The sequence below is a fragment of the Hibiscus syriacus genome, unplaced genomic scaffold (assembly GCF_006381635.1).
Source record: "Hibiscus syriacus cultivar Baekdansim isolate YM2019G1 unplaced genomic scaffold, ASM638163v2 tig00110482_pilon, whole genome shotgun sequence".
Classification (NCBI taxonomy): Eukaryota; Viridiplantae; Streptophyta; class Magnoliopsida; order Malvales; family Malvaceae; genus Hibiscus; species Hibiscus syriacus.
Window position 1 is genome coordinate 3061717 of NW_024062758.1, and position 20784 is coordinate 3082500.

At 31.8% G+C, this 20784-nt stretch overlaps 3 protein-coding genes across 3 annotated transcripts in view; 1 reads left to right on the forward strand and 2 right to left on the reverse strand.

The window, feature by feature from the left end:
- The window catches only part of LOC120128936 (dynamin-related protein 1E-like), a 32054-nt gene extending 11540 nt beyond the window's left edge, over positions 1 to 20514 (forward strand). Inside the window, exons 16-17 of the mRNA XM_039146539.1 lie at positions 7908 to 7914; positions 20503 to 20514. The gene's annotated coding sequence lies outside the window, so the exon portion shown is untranslated. The remainder of the gene's footprint in view (positions 1 to 7907; positions 7915 to 20502) is intronic.
- LOC120128938 (WD-40 repeat-containing protein MSI1-like) lies at positions 2037 to 4650 on the reverse strand. The gene is made up of 5 exons (XM_039146542.1): positions 4489 to 4650; positions 3583 to 4457; positions 3026 to 3150; positions 2643 to 2738; positions 2037 to 2415 (listed from the first exon to the last, which is right to left on the reverse strand). Exons 2-5 carry the CDS (start codon positions 4405 to 4407, stop codon positions 2187 to 2189), a joined length of 1275 nt encoding a protein of 424 aa, XP_039002473.1. The 5' UTR covers positions 4408 to 4457; positions 4489 to 4650; the 3' UTR covers positions 2037 to 2186.
- Positions 6926 to 10116, reverse strand: LOC120128937 (protein NRT1/ PTR FAMILY 7.2-like). Its single transcript, XM_039146540.1, has 4 exons — positions 10039 to 10116; positions 9594 to 9720; positions 8621 to 8838; positions 6926 to 8535 (listed from the first exon to the last, which is right to left on the reverse strand). Exons 1-4 carry the CDS (start codon positions 10066 to 10068, stop codon positions 7072 to 7074), a joined length of 1839 nt encoding a protein of 612 aa, XP_039002471.1. The 5' UTR covers positions 10069 to 10116; the 3' UTR covers positions 6926 to 7071.
- Positions 20515 to 20784: the final 270 nt, after the last annotated feature.

Consider the following 20784-nt stretch of genomic DNA (forward strand, 5'->3'; position numbering starts at 1 on the left):
CATACATACATACATACATACATACATACATACATACATACATGAGTGTTGCGATTTAGCAAATGGTTAAAGATAGAGTTTATTGTAGCCAGATGTTGGGAACAGGAGAGGGCGAGTTTTCGGTGTTTATGCTCTTTGGAATTATGTAGTAGCTGCCTTCTCTCTCACGCTGTCACTAGCTACTTAATTAAACAAGCTTTCATCTCTCTTCTTCAATCTTCCAAGTCTTTTTTGTTTTTTTTATAACTGCATATCCTCGACTTATAGTTATGTTTTTTGTTAATTTATTTTTGGTTGGATTTTTAGTTGTACTTAAAATAAAAAAATTCTTTTGTAATTAATCAATTAATTTAAAAAAATGAATTGAATGTCTCTTTTGAAAGAAAAAAAAAACTTAAAGTCTGTTTGGTTCTAGAAAACATTTTCTATTTTCTATTTTTATTTCTTATTTTTGTTTTTAAAAAATAATTTTCATTTTCAATTTTTGAAAATTAAAAAACATGTTTGATTAATATAAATTAAAACTTGAATTCAAAGCTAAAATACTAAAATTATATTTGGTATTTATTTTTTAAAATAGAAATAAAAGGAATAATTATTAAATAATTAAATTAGATTATAATTATTAAAAATCATTATATAAATTTAACATATGAGTTTTACAAATATAAAACAATAAAATTGATTATAAATTCCGTGACATAAAATTTATTTTAACTTATAAGACAATAATTTTAATGCATATTAGACATTAATTAAATTTTAAAAATACACAAAAATATTGTTATAAGTAATAGCACACAAAAGTGTCATTAACATAAAAAATATGTTTATTGGTAACTAAGACCCTCAAACTTTTGAGATAATAATTAGTGTAGTCCCTAAACTTTTTTTTGCACCTAATATGATCGTTAAACTTAGAAAAAAACAATCTAAGGCTTTGAACAACATAATCAAACGTTGATTGTCATGACGCTTACATAACAATTCACAAACTTACATGACAATCTACAATATTGATGTGACAATTCACGATACAGTTTTGACAATACTCGATGGAAGATGATGTGGTATAGTGACTTAATTGATTATTTTAGAAAGTTTGATGACTTACTAATTTTAAAAAAATAAAATTTATTTAAATTAAAAATATAAAATATACACAATTATTAAGACATTCGATAAATTAAATATAAAAATACTACAAATTAAATTATTAAAAATTAATTTAAGGATTACATTGAATGAATTTTTTTAGGGATCATATTATTTTTTTACAAAAGTTTGAGGGTTTCAAATACAATTAAATCAAAAAAAATAATTGTTAGAATGATTTAAACATGTGTAAGTTAAGTTAAAAATCTAAATATAATGTTTACTCTTTTTTTTTTGAATTTCCAAAACAATTTTAATGAAAATATTGAAAACTTTTTTATGTTTTCATTTTTCAAAAATCATTTTCCAATTTTACAAGCAAACACACTTTCATATTCAGGCTCAATACGTTGTTGTATTCATTCATATATTTCACTTTTTAACCATACAATTACTAGTACACTTATTGTAATTCCCAAGACAAGAGTCAAAATAGGTAACAACATCCAATATGATCCCATAGACCTCTTTTAAAGAGTCAAATCTATGAAAAGAATTTATATCTTAAATTATCATTTCAACAATCCACTTCTCCCATAATAATATCTATGCTACCTAGTATCATCATACATCAGCTAATTTCAACATTTTTTATTTTCAATGAAAATAAAAATAACCTATACTTTTTAAAACCAAACAGCCTATATTTTTTTGTGGAATTGTATTTGCATTAGCAAATATTTGCTGCAGTAGGCAGAACAACCAATAGAACCCAAGTGTCTTTGTGTAAGCCGTGCTACTGAGTGCATTAGTTTGAACATTTGGTACTGTAGTTAAAGACTTGGTGTACGAACATTCTCTAGCAGTGGTCCCAAGGGATTAGCGAAATAATGATGATATTAAATAGTAAAATGCAAGACGTATAAAATATCAGTAACACATGAGATCAAACATCAATTCACTCGGAGTTAAGAAAGAGTTGAGAACAGGACTGTAAAACATATGAAAACCAGCTAAATTTACTCCTATACTTGTCAACCTCCCAGGCTATCCCGGTTGGTTCTCCCCCTCTAGCTGGGGAGAAAATACATTTAAGAACCTTTGGCAGATTCATCTCCCGGTACATCATCCTCATCGTGGTAAATATTCTCTGCCATCTGCCATATTTGAAGGATGTTATCTTCAGCTACACTAGCAATAACCCAATCTTCACACGGATTCCATGAAAAATCTGATATTTTACTCGTGTGACCCCCATGAATGAAGAGCAACTCAGGTGGACCATCTTCGGCATCCTCTGGTGTTTGTTCTTCATCAATCCTGCATAAGATTCAAACGGCAACATATTATCAATGCGAACGAGATCTTGCAATGTAATTGCATCAAAAGAAGACTAGGCTACGTGATCCAATCGATCTTTTTGAGCAAAAGTTGACATCAATGTAATGTTATACAAATCCCTTCCTTTTAATCTCTCTTTTCTTAGAAACTTAGAAAAGATTAACAGACTTGGAAAACCAAACATCATTTGGCAATGAGTTACTCACCTGCTAAGATCCCAAACCATGAGCCTTCTACCAAGACAACAGGATGCTAAGATTGTTTCATTCTTAGGATTCCACCCTACTTGGAAAACTTCTTCCCTGTTGCACATCATTACAAAGTTTAACTTCATGACTAGTTATTTAAAACATCTTCAAGAGTTCCACAAATAATAACCTCATTAAAGACAATTGATCCATATATTCACCACTCAGACTAGCTTTATAGCTATATATAAAGTAGCTGACATTCAAGGATACTTGCTTCAACATTTGGACATCTAGTTTTAAACACGATAATAATTGCATTATGTATCCAAAAAGAAAAATGGGAATATTTCATGAATCCACAAAAGTAATCAGAGTATGCCTAAAGAAGAACTTCTTACTTGTGGCTATCAAAGGTGTGGAGTGCAGTACTGATCTTGCGAAGATCAAATAACTTAACTGTTTTATCAGTAGAGCCAGTTGCCACAACCCACTCATTAAAGGGATTGAAAGCTAAGCAATTAACCTGATAACATGAAAATACAACATCAAACAACAGAGAGCGCCAAACTTGCAATTTAGTATTGAAATTGCTGACTTACTAGAATTTCCAATCAAAGCATACATGAACTAAAATTCTACTCTATTCATCAGAGTATTATGCCTAAAGATTCAGCACAGAAATTGAAGGCACGGCAAAATGGTAGTAAACTAGGACGTATAAATGAAAAAAGAGAAGACTATTTTAGTCGAATCCATATGTTGTTTTGGTCACTTTCCATCTCTTCATTGAGTGAGTTCCTTTCCTAAATCCCAAGTAATATTCAGCCTAACTAAGATAGAAATAAATGAAATGGGCGAGTTCACAATCGTTTATCAGAAAATCTTGATATTTTTTGTCATAACACACAAATTAATACATAGGATGAAACAAATGAGAAAATCGATTGATAAGCACCTCACTCTGATGAGCAACTACGGACTGGATGGGCTTGGTGACTGACGGGGTTCGCAGGTCCCAGATAAGTAGGTATTGGTCATCCCCAACGGAACCAAACAAGTACTCGTGCCTGAGATGCCAAGCAACGTCTTCGACAACACCCTCGTGGACCTTGAAGATCTGCATAGCATCGAGAGCCTTGTTCTTGGGACTGGCATTGATATCCCATAGACAAATCTGAGCATCATCCGAGCCACTAAGCAAATGGCCTTGCTTGAACTTACTCCACGACAGCCCATACCCCTCAGTGCTGTGACCCCTAAGCCTCAAATCGGGACTGCAGTCACCATCCAAAGGCGGTTTCGAAGGATGCTTACTGTAATCAAATACGAAAACCTCAGCGCTGACCGTCTTAGTGGCTATAATGAAAGGATTCTGCGGCATATAACGAGCCCTATTGACTTCCCCTTCGTGATTAATCTGCTGAATAATCTGGACCTTGCCGCTGGAGCATCCGAAACCGCCTAGATCAGACCGGTCGTGGTCGTATTGACGAGCATCGTTCTCCGAATCCTGGAGGGGAAGCTGGACCTGAGCTAGCATGAGGTAATTGGGCTCGTTCTCGGAGGTGTGAGTTCCCAGGATCATCTTCTGAACGGAATAATCCTTGCCGGGAGGCTCGTCGCGGTCGGGGAGCCATTCGACGGTGAGAGAAGGCCACTCGAGGGCGTGGGTAATGACGAGATCGTAGAGGAAAGGAGTGTTCTTTTTCCAAATTTTGTACTCTTCGTTGATCAGCCTCTCCTCGATCTCGCCACGCATCTCCTCTTCGTCTTTCCCCATCTCTCAATTTTGGAATTGCTATTTGCTGGTTTTAGATTTAGGGTTTTTATTTTTTCCCCCTTTTTTTAGGCTTCTTTTTATCTTCCTTTCCCCAGTTCCCGCCAAAGGGTTAGTTTGGGGACCCAAATCTTTACTGTTAAGGTCTCTATTGAAGCGAATAAATTCACTTTTCCAAACCCTAAATCGACAGTGGAACTGCTTTATACGGAGATGGCAATAGGCGGGTTTTCCCCCCTTGCTTCAATCCAATTCTCGGTACTTTGCCCCCTACCGTAACCTAATTTAACGATAGAAAATAGAAACGATCAAAAATATTATAGAAATTATAACATTTTCAATTAAAAATATTTTCAGTCGATAAATATTAAGAAAAAATTAATATTTTAAGTTACGTCCAATCGAAAATATTATGATTTTTATAATATTTTTAACATATTTTCTCAACCTTAAATTATGTTGTCTTTCCTTAGACTCTCCCCAATTTGGTTTTTTTTTCAACCCATATTTATTTAAAATTTTAATATTTGAATTTTTTGGATAAATAGTAGTTTCATTTCAAATTATCCAAAAAGAATATTGCAACAAACTGCAACAACGTCAACCCATCAACAAGACTTTCTCAGCTAACAAACCACAAAAAAAAAACCTCAAACAATCAAACAGAGCACCAAAATAACAACCTAAAAGTACACCACCTAAGCTAAACAACATCAAAACAAATTTCAAAGAAAACTGAAAAAGAAAGAGACAAAAGATCCCTAGACAATGTAAAACTGTAAATTCACATTGTCTAACCTATTGATGCAACAACTATGGAATTTAGTGCAAACATCTCCAATGTTCTCACACAAAGCCTAAGGGGTACGTTAAACCCCTTTGAAGTGTCTATGATTCTACTCCTCTCAAATAAAATGAAGAAAACTGATCCACGCAATCACCCATTCTAGAAAATTATTCCAACCCACCACCCTATAAGGTAGTTGACAAAGCTGCAAAATCAAATCCAAACACAAGGACAGACTCCATCCCAACGTCAAGAACCATCCAAAATCATCCTCATTCTGATTAACTTGTCCCTAGTAGAAAGTCTATCAAGAATTGCCATCCAGGCTACATGTAAAGGAAACCAAATGACACGTTGTCACTGAACCTTTGCCTTTCTCTCCTTAGTTTCCTCATAAATTCATCTACCGTTGACTCTCCTCCAATCAATTCCACCAATAAAGAGAGATGCGTTAACTCCTCTCATATTCAACAACTTCTTCCCGGTTCAACTGTAATGAGGCTTACTAACAGAAGAGATAAAATTCTGCTCTTTCAAGACATACTTTCTGAACCATTAATATTTGAATTGTTTTCAACTCAAATTTAATTTATCTAGACTGTTATATAATATTTTTGGTTATATTAATTAACTGATATAATATTGAAAATCCATATATATAAAATCATATAAAAGTAAAAGATGTTAATTAGAAAACTATATAAAAAGTTATCAATAGGGCTTTTGGCAAGAGCAGGCCAACTTTGGCAAGAACTGATATAGTAGACAAAGCTTTCGGCATTATCTATTAGGGTCGGCTTTGAGAAGCCCACAAGTGTGTGGGGAGTTTTTTTTTTGGTTAATTTTTTTTTTCAATAAACGAAAACGTTTGGCTGATGAAATATAACATTATTTTCGAAAATAAGATTATCAGAATATAATATTATCTGACACATTAATGGAGATGTTACATTTTTGTGTTTGATTTATTTGATAGAAATTTAAAATTATAGTGTTAAGTTAAAAGAATAAAAGATTATTGAAATATATATTTTATCAAATTGTCATTGATATGTTTTTAACAAGTTGAATTATGAATATTTAATTGAAAATATTTATATAAAAATTCATAGAAAATATATTATTATATTATTTTCAATTTATATATTTTTATTAGATTTAAATTCATAAATTTTATATAAATAAATTGCCTATTGTTTTCCTGTACTTTTTGTTTTAATTTTTGACTTATTTCTTTATTTAAAAAGTGATAATAATAAATAAATAGAATATGTACCAGGTTTGGATAGCAAAACTGCTAAAATCGTTGGAATCCAAACATGGATATTAAAATCTAAAAAAACTTTTCCCTCCTGTAATCATTCCCCCCCACCCAAACAGCCCCCGAGAGTCTAATGAAAAAAACTCAACTCCAGTGTTTCTTCTAATATTACCCTCAATGTCACGGTATTGGGGGCAAAATATCCTTCAGTCTCATTATTCCGTATTTGTCAAATTTTTAATTTACTTTAATAAATTTACAGTGATTTTATAGTTATTATTTTATATGAATAATGGAAATTCATATCTTGCTTAAGCCATAATTTTGATTTATAAATTGCAGGAAAGCTGTATTTATTGATCAATATATATTTTATATAAATACTCCTTAAAATTACAATATGAATACAGTAAATAAAATGTACCGGGCAGTGGCTGTCAGAGATAATGAAGTTGATCAAATTAATGAACTTTACTAAATTTGTAAGATTCAACACTTAAACGCTTAGCTCGACAAGGACAAAAGAAAAATGCCGTCCCAATCAGATGGCATCAATATCTCCTCCTAGTTTCATCGCAGAACCCACTTGAGCTTATTTATTTAATTACTGTATAAAATCTTAAACTCTAAGCTCTGCTTCGGATGCCTGAAAATTCTTCTTGTTACTATCATATTCCCCACTACTCCGTCCATCGAACTTCATGTACTTATACCATTTGGCACAGATTATGTAGATCACGAGATCGGCGGTCGTCAAAGCGGCTAAGAGGAAAAAGAAGAGGTCCAAGTGACCTTTGTTGAGGTTTCCAGGGATCCATCCAGGCATGTTATCTTTTGTTGATATTTTCATCACCATTGTCACAAGCAAACTACTTACGTAATTTCCCAGTGATATCGATGTCATACACAGTGCACTGCCGAAGCTCTTCAAACCAACCGGTGCCTGCGCGTTGAAGAACTCTAACTGGCCGACGTACATGAACACCTCCGAGGCTCCTATAAGCATGTACTGAGGGATTTGCCAGAATATGCTCAAAGAGCTGGCGTGGTCGCAGTTCGGGCAATCTTTGTTTACGTACTTTAATCGGAAAACCTCCAAGACTCCGGATGCAACCATTGCTAATATAGCTATAACGAGCCCGATCCCCATTCTTTGAAGCTCGGTGAGTCCCTTCGGGTCCGTCTTTATTCTCGCAACGATGGGGTCGAGAATTCGCCTGTAAATGAATATGAATGTCGCCACGCTGAGTATGTCGAAGCTAGACATGCTGGCTGCCGGGATGTCGAAGTTTGAAATCTTGGTTTTCATGGCGTCTCCTTGTTCGACAAAGAGCGACGCCATTTGAGTGAAGACCACAGAGTAAAGGATGGTGCAAAGCCAAATGGGGAGTAGTCTAAGTATGCACTTTACTTCCTCAACTTGTGTTATTGTGCAGAGACGCCATGGATTTCGACCCTCGACGTTTTTCTCTTCGTTCGCATAATCCTTGGGTGTCATGATTGCTGCTCTATCCAAAAACCCGAAACCTTCTGTGTGGAGTATCCTTCTGTCACCTTTAATGGCGGCTTCATTCTTGTCCATTTCAAACAAATGATCTTCCCCGAGAGTCGTCTGAACCTTCCATTTCCTCATTGCAGCAACCAAAACTTGGTAAAACCTTGAGAGAGGGTTTCCCTTGGGCTTGAAATGTCTGTACCTGGGCGTCCCGATCAGAAACAAGACCAATGCCAAAAACGCAGAACCGGCGGATGCCCAGAATCCGAGTGTCCACATGCCTTGATCCTCGAAGTAGCCCAATATGGTGTTGGAAAAGAGTGAGCCGAGGTTCAAAGCCAAATAGAAGAAACTAAAGAAGGCGATCTTCGAGTGACCTTCTTTAGGGTCTTCCTCGTCGAACTGATCGGCTCCAAAGGTGGCAATGGTAGGCTGGTAACCACCATTCCCGAGAGCCACGAGGTATATAGCAAGGTAGAAGAAAATGATGTGGAAAGTGGAGTGAGATCCACATGGAGTTTCCTCATCACCGCACCCACTGGGCTTCAGTAGCAATGCAGAGGATGAAACCGATAACAACACCAAACCCTGTATCATAGACAAACTTGCATTAGTATCAATTGACAAAGTTTTCATGAGAAAGAAGATGATCTTGTTTGTAATTGTAACTTACAACAACGAAGATGGCTTGGAAAATGGCACAAGTTTTGTACCTTCCCCAGTAAGAGTCGCTGAGAAAGGCTCCGAGCAAAGAGAAAATGTAGACGGTTCCGGTCCATTTGCTGACGTTGTTTGCAGCATCTGCGTTGTCCTGGCCTAGCACCCTGGTTAAGAATAACACCAGGTTGACCCCCACTCCAAAGAATGCCAGTGTTGCCAGCCCTTGGTTAACTGATTAAATATTATGTAGTTTGAATTAATTGATGGAATCATGCATGTTTTTTTTAAAAAAAGAATCTTGGATAAACTTGCAGAAACAAAGTAACCTATGTGGGAAATTGGAAAAAAGAATCTAAAACACAGGTCAACATTAATTAATTTTTGCTCAGAAAAGGTGGGAACAACACACAAAAAACAAGTGCAAATTCCGTGTCCAATTCTACTTTGTTCACTATACAAAACAAAAACATTTTAACATAAGAAAACTAAGTTCGAGTTTAGCTTAATTAATTTATACAATAATTTACCTTTTTAAGAAAATATAGTGGAAAATAATTTCAATTAATTATTATTCTTAGGTGAAAATATACAGAAGTCCCCATATTTAATTAATATTAATTTAAAATTCTCTCAGCTTTTACATTTAAAAATCCTAGTTCAATTATTAATATCATTTATATCTTATAAAAAATTTCAACTTAAAAATGTAAATGTTTGAATCATAATTTGTAAATCGAAAAAAATAAGAATTTTTTTAGCTTTTTAAGCATATGACCAAATCTCGAACTATGTTAAAGTATAGGGACCAGTAGTATATGTTAACCTTATAGTTATCAGCTATACTACTAGTTTACGTGTACGTACAAATTTATCAATGCAAACCAAAGAATCTACGTTGATAAGTGAAAACAGTGTAATTAAGTGATTTAATTAGAACTGTGAAATTTCAAAAGAAAAAAAAATAGTATGGAGATATGTATATATACCAAGTAGTAGGATTCCAGCAACCCAAGTTCCAGTTTTGCTTCGAATCGCAGGTTTACCATGTCGGTCCACAGCTCCGTCTAAGGTGTAAACCTCTTCCTCCTTTGTGTTCCGTTTTTCATCACTTACCTGAGCATATCATACACACTTTCAGCTTAATTAACTCTATTTCAAATTTTAAGGACATTATTATAAAAATCAAACCAATTTTAGGGAAAATAACTCCAAATCTCGTGAAAATATTACATTTAACAGTTAATAATTCAGAGTGAGGTACTGTACATGTAGTAGACTATTCATTTCATGCTATGATATTATCAGAGCAGAAGCTCGAGCTCTCTTGTGAAATGGCTTAATGTTAATTAAAGCTCGTCTGCTTCTGTATTAACGTGAATTTTTCTTAAATAATAGTAATAATAATAATAACAGAAATATAAAATCACGAACCTCTTTGCAAATACTATTTAGGCAAGCCATTGATATGCTTGAAAGCTCGCAAGATAAAAATGGTGAAGAAGAACAAGAAGAGAATACGGGACAATTTTTTTTCTTCTTTTTGCTGGGAACAGAAGGAAGTGTTTGAAGAAGTGGGTGTTGCAGGCATGGATCGCAGGGTATATATAGAGGATATAAGCATTTAATGGACGGCTCAAATTTCATGGGGGTGAACAACATGGATGGCCCACGTGTATAGGCGGAAAATGGCAAAATAGCTGAGACAGGAAAAGGAAAGCTGAAAGCGTAAGGAAGCAACGAGGACCTGATAAGTGGATAATAAAATCTTATATCCAACGAGGAAAAATTGACTATGATCCCATTTAAAAGTAAATAAAGTATAATTTTTGGCTTTATATTATAAATTAATTCTTCTTTCGGAAAATATCTTTAAATTAATTTGAATTTAAATAATTATAGCATTGTCAATAAACTAAGGAATAGAGCTTCGGCTAAAAGACAAAAGTCAAACGAGGCGTGATAGTGTTGGATACAGAGGATTGGGTTTGATGAGGTTCAGCGTCCAACAAAGACCAGAAAGGCGTCAGCCTTATTCACGAATATGTTGCCGAAGGGGCTGGGACTTAGCTGTCATGACGTTGACGTGCTCGAAACATAGTTTTCGCACTTCCTGTAACACCCCCACAGTTATGCGGGTGACCTGATTTAATGTATCACATTAGAGTACTGAAATGACTCACAATAAAAATTTAATAAAAATTATTTTTTTATTAAAATATGTAAAATTATAAAATAATTTATAAATACATACAAATTCTAAACTCAGTATAAAATAAGTCAAATGTGATTTACATGCACCCTAATTACATATTATATCGTACTCTGCAAGCAACACCGAATGAAACTCTCAATACTGAAGTTGATAGTTGCACTTGATTGATTCTTTTAACCTGAAATAAAAAGTAAAAGAGTGAGTTTTGGGAAGCTCATTAATACATAACTATCATGTGATGTTGAACGACATACAAATAAATGGAAAAGAATAAATTTTCCTTGTTGATTCAGACGTCTACAGATTTTCTTGAGGAGCTGAAGTTTCATTGATATTTCTTCAAGTAAAAGATAGGAAAATTTCAGTTCAGAGGAAACAATCAGAGTATCAAGTTTTTAGGAGATCGGAATAGGATGTCTAGTGTGTTCCAACCAAAACCAGTGAAAAGATACATATCTTTTTAAAACATTAACAATTTAAAACATATTTTTAAAACCATAGTAGAACCTTCCAATCGAACACATTTATGCAGTTCCCCAGAAACTGCATCCATAAGGACTTAACATAAGCACACAATAAAAGTGCCACGCTAAGGGAATTGGGGCCTATGGGCCTACCCAAGGGTCTCCTTAGGTCCGTAAGGATTTACCAGCTTGATCAGAGTTGAACCTCCATACTCCAGAATCATACCCATACAGTATCTAGTGGAAATTAGATTTAACATTAAACATTAATATCATAATCGTGATCTAGTAAAATACCGTAAGTGCGACATTAAAATAAGACATATAAATGTCCTCCACTTGTACACCATATGCAGTCCCATGATTTAACCAAATGAATGTCTTGGGGGCTTGAGAGCCTACCCAAGAAAGTTTCTCGAGGCTTCGGAGCTTACCCAAGGGTCACCTTAGGTCTGTAATGATTTACCAGCTTGATCATAGCTGAACCTTCATACTCCAGCCTACCCATATAATGTCTCAATAAAACAGTTCAAGTAGAAATCAGTATATTTCATGATCCATAATTCATGAACGATCATATTTTCCAGTGAAACAGGAAACCATATAACACATATCATGTGTTCATAGATCATAAATTAGTAGATTAAAACAACAGTGAATCCGTAATTTCGAAAAATCAAGATTTAAAATAGTTAAAACAATTACATGTCACATAGAGATCACACTAGATGATCCAATTATTCTTCGAAGGTACTTGGTATTTATCAGATAGGGAACCATGAAACTTTTGTAAATTGACAGGATTTCATAATCAATATCCCTATAAAAAAAGGTTTGATAGCTAACTGATTCATCATTCATTCGGGAAGTGGTTTATCAAGATCATACACTATTCAGATATTTACGGAGGCAATTGAGTAATCATGAAGGTATTCAGAATCTTTTACATCAGAGTTATTGAAGATTTAGCTATAACACGAGTGTTCCCATTATTCAGGCAAATAGGAGTATTCCAGACATTTTAAATTATGATTGATTATTAGTAACTTAATCTAATAAGGGTAAAATGGTAGTTTCTAGAATTTATCCAAATACATTCACTTATTTCAAGTTGTTAGGATATTTGGGTCACTTCCACACTAGATGTTACTTCGGTTATCTTAGAGTTCAAGGTATTCTAATCCTTTTGAGGTTCAGGGGTCTTTCAATCATCTGAATATCGGAGATATTTTAATATTTCGCAACTCGGTGGCATTTCAGTAAATTCTTTTCAATCCAAACCTATGTAGCTTTTTTGATAAATTGACAGATATATCTATTCAGAGCTATTTGAGATTTCAAGATTATATATATATATATATTGAATTATCAGGATTTCGAGTCCAATTGAACTACAAATCCCAACACTGCGATACTTATCAAACATTCAGACCGTGATATTTCACTATTATTCACTTTTTAACACTGCCTTCACTAGATGAATTGACCAATATCAGGATCATCGTTGAATGGATCTTAAGGAGACGAACATGTATTCCAATAGTATTTATTTTATTTTTATGTTGCCACGGAATCACGAAATATCGATGTGATGGATTCGTAGATCAAAACCTTTATGGACGGTACAACATACGAGTTCATTAGCGTTTCCAAACTTATCAAAGTCATTCGCTTAATCCTCTGCCTTCACTCTTATCCAAGTAGTCTGAGACTTATTCAGTTTAATTTATTTTATTTTGCAATCGGATCAAGTTTAGAAATTTATTAATTACACATATGTAACCAAACATATTTATCTGTGCATTAACCAATGCACACAAGTTCCATAAAGCATGCATAAGGTAGTAATGTATTACCTCGATTTTTGTGCTCTATCGATCAAACATTTAAACTCCATTCGATCTCCCTCAAACTTTAATTCCACGTCCCATTATGTCTTGGATACATAACAACCGAATTTACGTTAGAAACTGAACTTAATCGAAAAACCAAATTGAGTCTGAAGATAAAACACTGAAAAACGGCTTACTAATTGCGATTTTGGTAAAACGGACTTCAGAATCAGACACAAGACGTTGAAAAATATAAAATATGACCTTTCAGAAATTTTGACTTTTCAGTCAAATTCAACGGGTTGACTCAGATGACGAGTTGACTCAGATGAATTGACTCAATATGGGTTGACTCGGTCGGGTTAAACATACCCGGTTCAGACCAGTTTGACTGAACCGGTTCCAGAAGCTTCTTGGACCAGCAGACGAATCCCACGCGCATTGTCGACGCTTGGCGGCGCGTGCAACGACGACATGGGTCTTTTTGATTGGTGATTCTTGTAATTCCCATAGCCTGTAAATATCTAAGAATACGAATCATAGATGTCACATCAAACTGACTAACGATTACTATTCACAGTTATTTTTTTAGACATTCCTAGTTTCAACTTTATATTAACTATTTTTATCTACTTGAATTTTCATATCATTTAAAAGCATACTATTTTATTTACTAAATAATTTTAGGCATAATAAAATACTGATAAGCTAATCTAGTTAAATTAAACAATCCCAATTTATTATTACCAACCATTTAGTCAAAACTGATAAAGCAGACTGATAACATAAATATACATGACACTGCTAGTCAAAAGAAAATTTAATGATGTCTTACTGATACTGGTATTATAGATGATCCACACATGATGCTTGGAAGGCTCCTCATAAAATGTATGTATCTCAATCATACCTTACACATGAAAATTATCACGCGCTAAGTATAACTTAGTGAGACAGTAATACTAAATGTGATAACAAATAAATAAAGTATCAATATATATATAAATTTATAAAAAAAATAAAATAAACAAACTTTCAAAATTTCAAATCGGATATCACATGCTGAACTTTATCAGAAACTTGAAAAGAATAATCTGATGATTTCCACAAAATCATAATAAATCAGATCAGACAGAATAATCAGTCCATATTCTTTTGTAATCAGACACTTTTAAGAACTTTTGTATTTTAGTTTTATAGCCCAAAGTATATTTTAAGAGAATATAAGGTACGTGAGTCAGACGAGTGTGCGTAATACAAATATCAGATCATCAGAATCAGAACAGATAAGCAAACACAGTGCTATCACATCGGAAATAACAATATGCACACCAAGTGCATTTAGATCAGAATATATATACTAGTGTACACTCCGGTACACCATAGTATATTAGAATCATAACAGATAATCACTCCACCTCATGGCATGCCAATTGTACCTATGACTCTCCATATAACATACAATGGGTTTTTTAATTCATTTCGTAATCATTTGATAAAAATCATATCATAATCAAAAATATATTTAATTCACATTCGTAAAATATGACATGGGCAGTTCATACCCAAAATCATTCATTAAACTTATTAAAAATATTATGGATATAATTTCATAATAAAAAAAATAATTCATATCTTTGAAATAAATAAGGTGATGTTGACTTATCGCAAGTCGTCCTCGATCAAAATAATATAATAAATAACTGCACTCACCTTTGCCTCACTACAAAACTTGTATATAATAATCCTAGTCACGAGCTTTATCCTTCCTTTCAGATTGCTAGACTTAACGTAGTCTTGTTAGGACTTGAACTTACGGCCAAATGAAAGAAGAAGCTGATAATGCTCAAGTGTCTTGAATTTTCTAATGTTAATTAGCCTTAACACATGGCTAAATACCATTAAAATGGAATTTTTTATTCAATTATTAAGAAATTTCATTTTTGTCATTAATGAAACTTAAAAATTACAAATTGTCGTTGTCATCTTTTCAAGCAAAATATTCATTGGTTAAAGATGAATCAACTTGACTTTGACTTTCGAAATTGGCCATGTAATTTTCAAAAATTGCATTTTAGTCACTAAAATTTCACTATTTCGGACAAATATGAAAAATTGCACTGTTCTGAGCAAAATTTCTCTAATATAAAATATGAAAATAATACTTTCAACCATTTTCTAACATCCTTTAAATTTTCGTAAAATTTTAGCTCGATTCGATTATCTGATTTAATACCGAACTTTACTGCTTTATAGCTTTTAACACAATTTCCGTACCAAAAATCTGATTCCCACTCAAATCTATGTTTTAATCCACACTGTTCTTTAACCGGCGAGGATTCGTTGATGGTCGAAGGGGGTAGCGACGCGCTCTACAGTGGTCGGACGGCGAGGATTCGTTGATGGTCGGCGTGTGAGTTAGGGATTGGAATTTTTTTCCAATTTGGGGATTTTGGGAGAGGTTAACCTAGTTTTAACTTACTAGAGAAAATTGGGAAAATTTAGGGTTAAGTCCATGAACTTCCCACAGATTCCAAAACCAAACCACAAACTTTGAAAATTTACAATTTAGTCCTTAACTTTTTCCTCGTTACAGCTTTAATTTAATACTTTAATTTAATAAAATTTTGCCCCTAAATTAGGGGTGTGACACTTCCCATGAGTCATATACTTTGCCTGTGGTGGCTTACGATAATATTTGCAGATTCATCAGTCAAACAAATCATTGGTTGAGTTCAACTTCCTCTCGTCTTTAATTTGTTATTCTCTCGGACAATTGGCAGCAGCCCATTGTTCAAGTTGGGAAGATTAACTGGGAATTTATTGAGTCAAGGCAAAGCTATTAGTTGGGAATTTTGACCAATATTAGCACTCTAAACCCATATAAAATTATACTTTAATGCATCTAGTAAAAGTCTGTTTCTTGAACAACTTTCTATGTAGCTTAAGTGATTAACCATACGCTATTCCTCCTCGAATTTTGCAAGAAAACCGGAAACTCCTCAAAACACAAGTTAGCTACTGTTCATGCCATATTCACACTGATGATATAATAATCAACAATTGTTGCTGGTGCTGGCTGAACCGGAGGGGCATTGTTGTTATTTAACAGTTCCTGCCTGAGGAATGAGACATGTAGCTAACCTATATACCAATATCTCCCATCTCTGTTATTATACAATTTTTCTTTGATTAGGACGTAGTATGTAATTCGTATCAATTTAATTTAAATAATAATGAGTATCATAATTTGTTTGTTATTTTCATATAATATTTAATTATAATAATTTAAAATCATTATTTAAGAATCAAATACAAATCAATATAATATATACAAATATTATTATTTCTTATCAAGAAATGTATCGTAATGAATACAACATAAAATGTAAAACTATTATAATAATAAACAAAATCATATTATAAAAGCAGAACAAACATATAATAAAAATAAATAAATAATAATTGTTTTAAGAATATGTAAAAAAATGAATATATTTATTTAGGTTTAAATAAAAAATAAAAAATAAAAAGATGACATTTTTAAAAATTAAATAATTACTTTAAAAAGGAAAATAATAATTTAATTATATCAATACTTATTAAACTTAGATAAAAGAAACCCTATTTCTGAGCACATTATTAACAACTCTATATATTCTACCTAGGGATGAAAACGAGTCAGGCTAGGATCATATTTCTAATCAATTCGGCATGATCCGAAAATATGTACCTTCCATTTAAATATGACCTGAGTCAAAAATTATATATCTTAAATTTGACATGATCAGATCTGAAAATATATATTCTCCACCTGATTTCGACGTGACCTAACCTTTCAGAGTATGGATTTGAGCCAACCTAACCTAATATAAAATAAGGAGTTAATTACAATTTTTTTTATACATATTACATTATTATCCCGTGATCGGACCAGGTCAAAATTTTTCCACCTTCCACTCAACCTCACCTCCTTAAAAATTTGTGATTTAATTTGACTTAAACTTTTTTTAAATCCGACCCTATTGAATTGGATCGGTCAAAACCCCTCCAATTTAGGTCAAATTGACGTCCATAGTTCTACTTCCCATATTTGTACATCAGCTGTTCTCCGACTTTAAATGTTCAAAATTATTAAATAGTAAATTTTAATATAAAATAAATAGATAAATGGAGGATATCCATAATTCATACTGAAAGAATTAGTAGTTTTTGTTGAACTTCCTTTTTGAACTTAATTTTGTGCGTTTTTAATGGTTAAAATTATTATTTTCATTTTTATTTTCTTGATTCATATTTTTAAGATATTTTAATAAATTAATTAATCGAGTTAATATCACATACTTTTATATTACTAGAATAAGTTACGTATTTATTCACTCGAGTATTGCTTTACTAATATTTTGGTCATTTAATTTTTTTTGAATAAATCATCACTAATATTGTGTTTTGATTTTATTTTAGTCATTTATTGTTAAAAATTAACGGTGATGTTAATATAGTATATCACGTCATCATTGGAAAAATAAAAGAACTGATCACGTCAACAATTTTTTTAGTTTAATAATATCGAATGATCAAAATGTAACGTTAGTAGTGATTTTTTTTAAAATAATGATAATTAAGTGACTAAGTATATAATTTAATAGAAAATAATTGATATATCTAGTAATCTTTCATTAAATTACAATAACTTCTCTAGTATTAAACCATAAAAAATTATGTGAAATGTGATTAATTTGCTATGTTTAATAGAAAATACCTAACTCCACTCAATTTATATAATGTTTTTCTTCACAAAATTATTGGATTACAATGTCCTTTTTAGCTTTAGGTATATATAAGAATGAACCTATTTCACACACAAAAAAATAACTTCAACACAATGTAACTTGAGAGAATATTTATTATAACAAGGTAATTTGAGCATAGTCTATCAAATAATGAGTTAATAACTAGGCGTGTGATGCGGATCTATCTAGATTAATTAAGGTGAAGCCTTGAAATCGAGTAGACAACAAAAAATGACTTTATCAATTTATTCACAGATATATAAAATTATCAAATATTACTGATAATTACAACCACAATTTTTTTACATAAATTATTATTTTCCAAAACAATATCAGAAACTTAGATTATAATTAAATGCTCACGTTTTCTTTAGCAAAAGTAATCAGATAATGTGGATGAGAAAGTTTATTTCTCAAAATGATGCACTCAGTCGATTAATTCCTCATATAGGGTGTTTTTTTACAATGTTTCATGGTTGCATGAGATATCTCAGCGTCTTAAAGGGAAAATTTTCCCATGCAAACCACCCTTTAAAAATCAGTTGGAAATCTCGGCGTCTTTAGGATTTTAATGCAGAAAAAAATGTTGGCATATTTACACAAATATCACCTTAACAGAAATTAATTACTTGCTAAATCCGTAAAATTTTCTGAAAAGGTGCCTAACAAATAATTAATTTATGTTATAATGATATTTGTGTAAAAACGTCAATTTGTTTTTCATTCATTAAAATCTTTAAATATGTTTTTGAAAATTATTTTATAACTCGACAAATTTTAGTTTTTTGCATGAAATTACACAATACAGTTATGTCTACTAATTATCACTTGACACTTTCTGCTATCTTTTTGACCCTTTCAAAATCCTATACGTATAATATAATATAGGAAAACTTTGAGGGTAAGTAATTTAAAATACAAATAATTTTATAAAAGTTTTATAACTAGTATTTATTTTTTAAAATCATATGTGGTGCATGTGTCATGCCTTTTTCCAAAATTATTTTTTAAGATGATGATGATTATCCGTAATATTTTATAAAATTATTCATGCATTAAAATCTTTAAATACTTTTACAAATCATTTTAATAAAGAAAAAAAGTTGATGTTTTTACACAAATATCACTCTAATATAAATTAATTACTTATTAAGCATCATTTCAGAAAAGTTTACGGGTAAGGTGATATTTATGTAAAAACATCAATTTTTTTTCTGCATTAAAATCCTAAAGACGACGAGATTTCCAACTATGGAATAATTCACCCTAAAGACGCCGAGATTTTCAACTGATTTTTAAAGGGTGGTTTGCATATGAAAATTTTCCCTTGAAAATGTCGAGATATCCTATGCAGCCATGAAACACTGTAGAAAATACCTTAAATGAGGAATTAATCGACTGAGTGATATTTTAAAAATAAACTTTCCCATCCACATTATTTGATCACTTTTGCGTTTTCTTTACCCTAGTGGATGTTATTGAGATTTTGATGATTATAGGCCCTTATTTTGTTTACTATAATTATGATTTTTTTAATATCAGAGGGACCGCAACCCCTCTGATCCTATTTACATTTTTGTGATTGGTTATTGCCCAGCAGTTTCTCATTTATCTATCAATAAAATCACAAGTAATTTGCCGACGTTTATTTATTAAAATAAATGTTTGCTTATTTGGTCAACAATAATTCTATTTCGAAACTTTAAATTTTTCTCCAGTGTACTTAAATATCTTCATATTTCCTTTTCTAAATTTTTATTAATTTTTTTTACTCAAAACTATACAAATATGATTTTATTTTGATTTCTTTCTTTTTCTATATATTTGAAGGGTTTTTTTTATCTAATTTTATAACACGTTATTCTTTTGTTTTTATGATATGATTATATTTATTATTATAATAATTTAACGTTTTAACTAATGTTATACATATGATGAACTCATTTTACATTTATATAAAATTTCAATTCGCACGAATCAGATTACCTCAATGGTTAAAAGAATAATTATTACTATAAATCACAAGTTTGAGCACCAACAACTGAAATAGAGTGATTGAACGTTATTGTTAAGTGATTGGGAGTATTTAGAACAAATACTTATTTAAATATAAAAAATAAAAAATAATGAAATATATATGTATATATATATATTGTTTGATTACATAATATTAACAAAAATAATTATTTCTATATGATTTTTAAAATATTTTGCGATAGTATAATTTAAAATAGTAAGAATTTAAACGTAAAATTAGAAAAATAAATAAGAAATTATTAAAAATAATATATCTTCAACACAAATAAATACATTTATTTTTCTTTGATTAAATTATATGAGCAATTAAAAATGATCAAATAAAAATATTTTATTATTAATTTATATACTATTTATTTTATCAAAATCAACTAATATATTAAAATACGAGAGAAACCGAGTTGGTCCATAAAATCAAAGTCAGGCACACGCAACAAGAGCAAAACCAACTGAACTGGGAAAGTTGAATACACAGAAACTTCCCGAACTTCCAAAACTACCCATACGAACTTCAAAACAAATGTGATTTCAGATTCATGAATTCAATAGTTAAAAAGTCATTTTCCATAGTCAAACAAAAGTGGCGACCACTAATACAAATAATTAAAATATGACTTGAAAGCGACTCCCAGTCGTGTCTAATATATATATATATATATGAAATTAAATTAGCACATTTCTTTTTCATTTAAATTTTTACTGGCTAATCAGGTTATCCAAACTCAACGTCAAGCTGAAGGCGATGGTCTGGCTTTTTCAAGGCAGAGATGGAAAACCTCCAAAAGGGTAGGTTTGGACTTTCGGCTGGAGCAGTCCAACTTGCCTTATGGATCAATAGG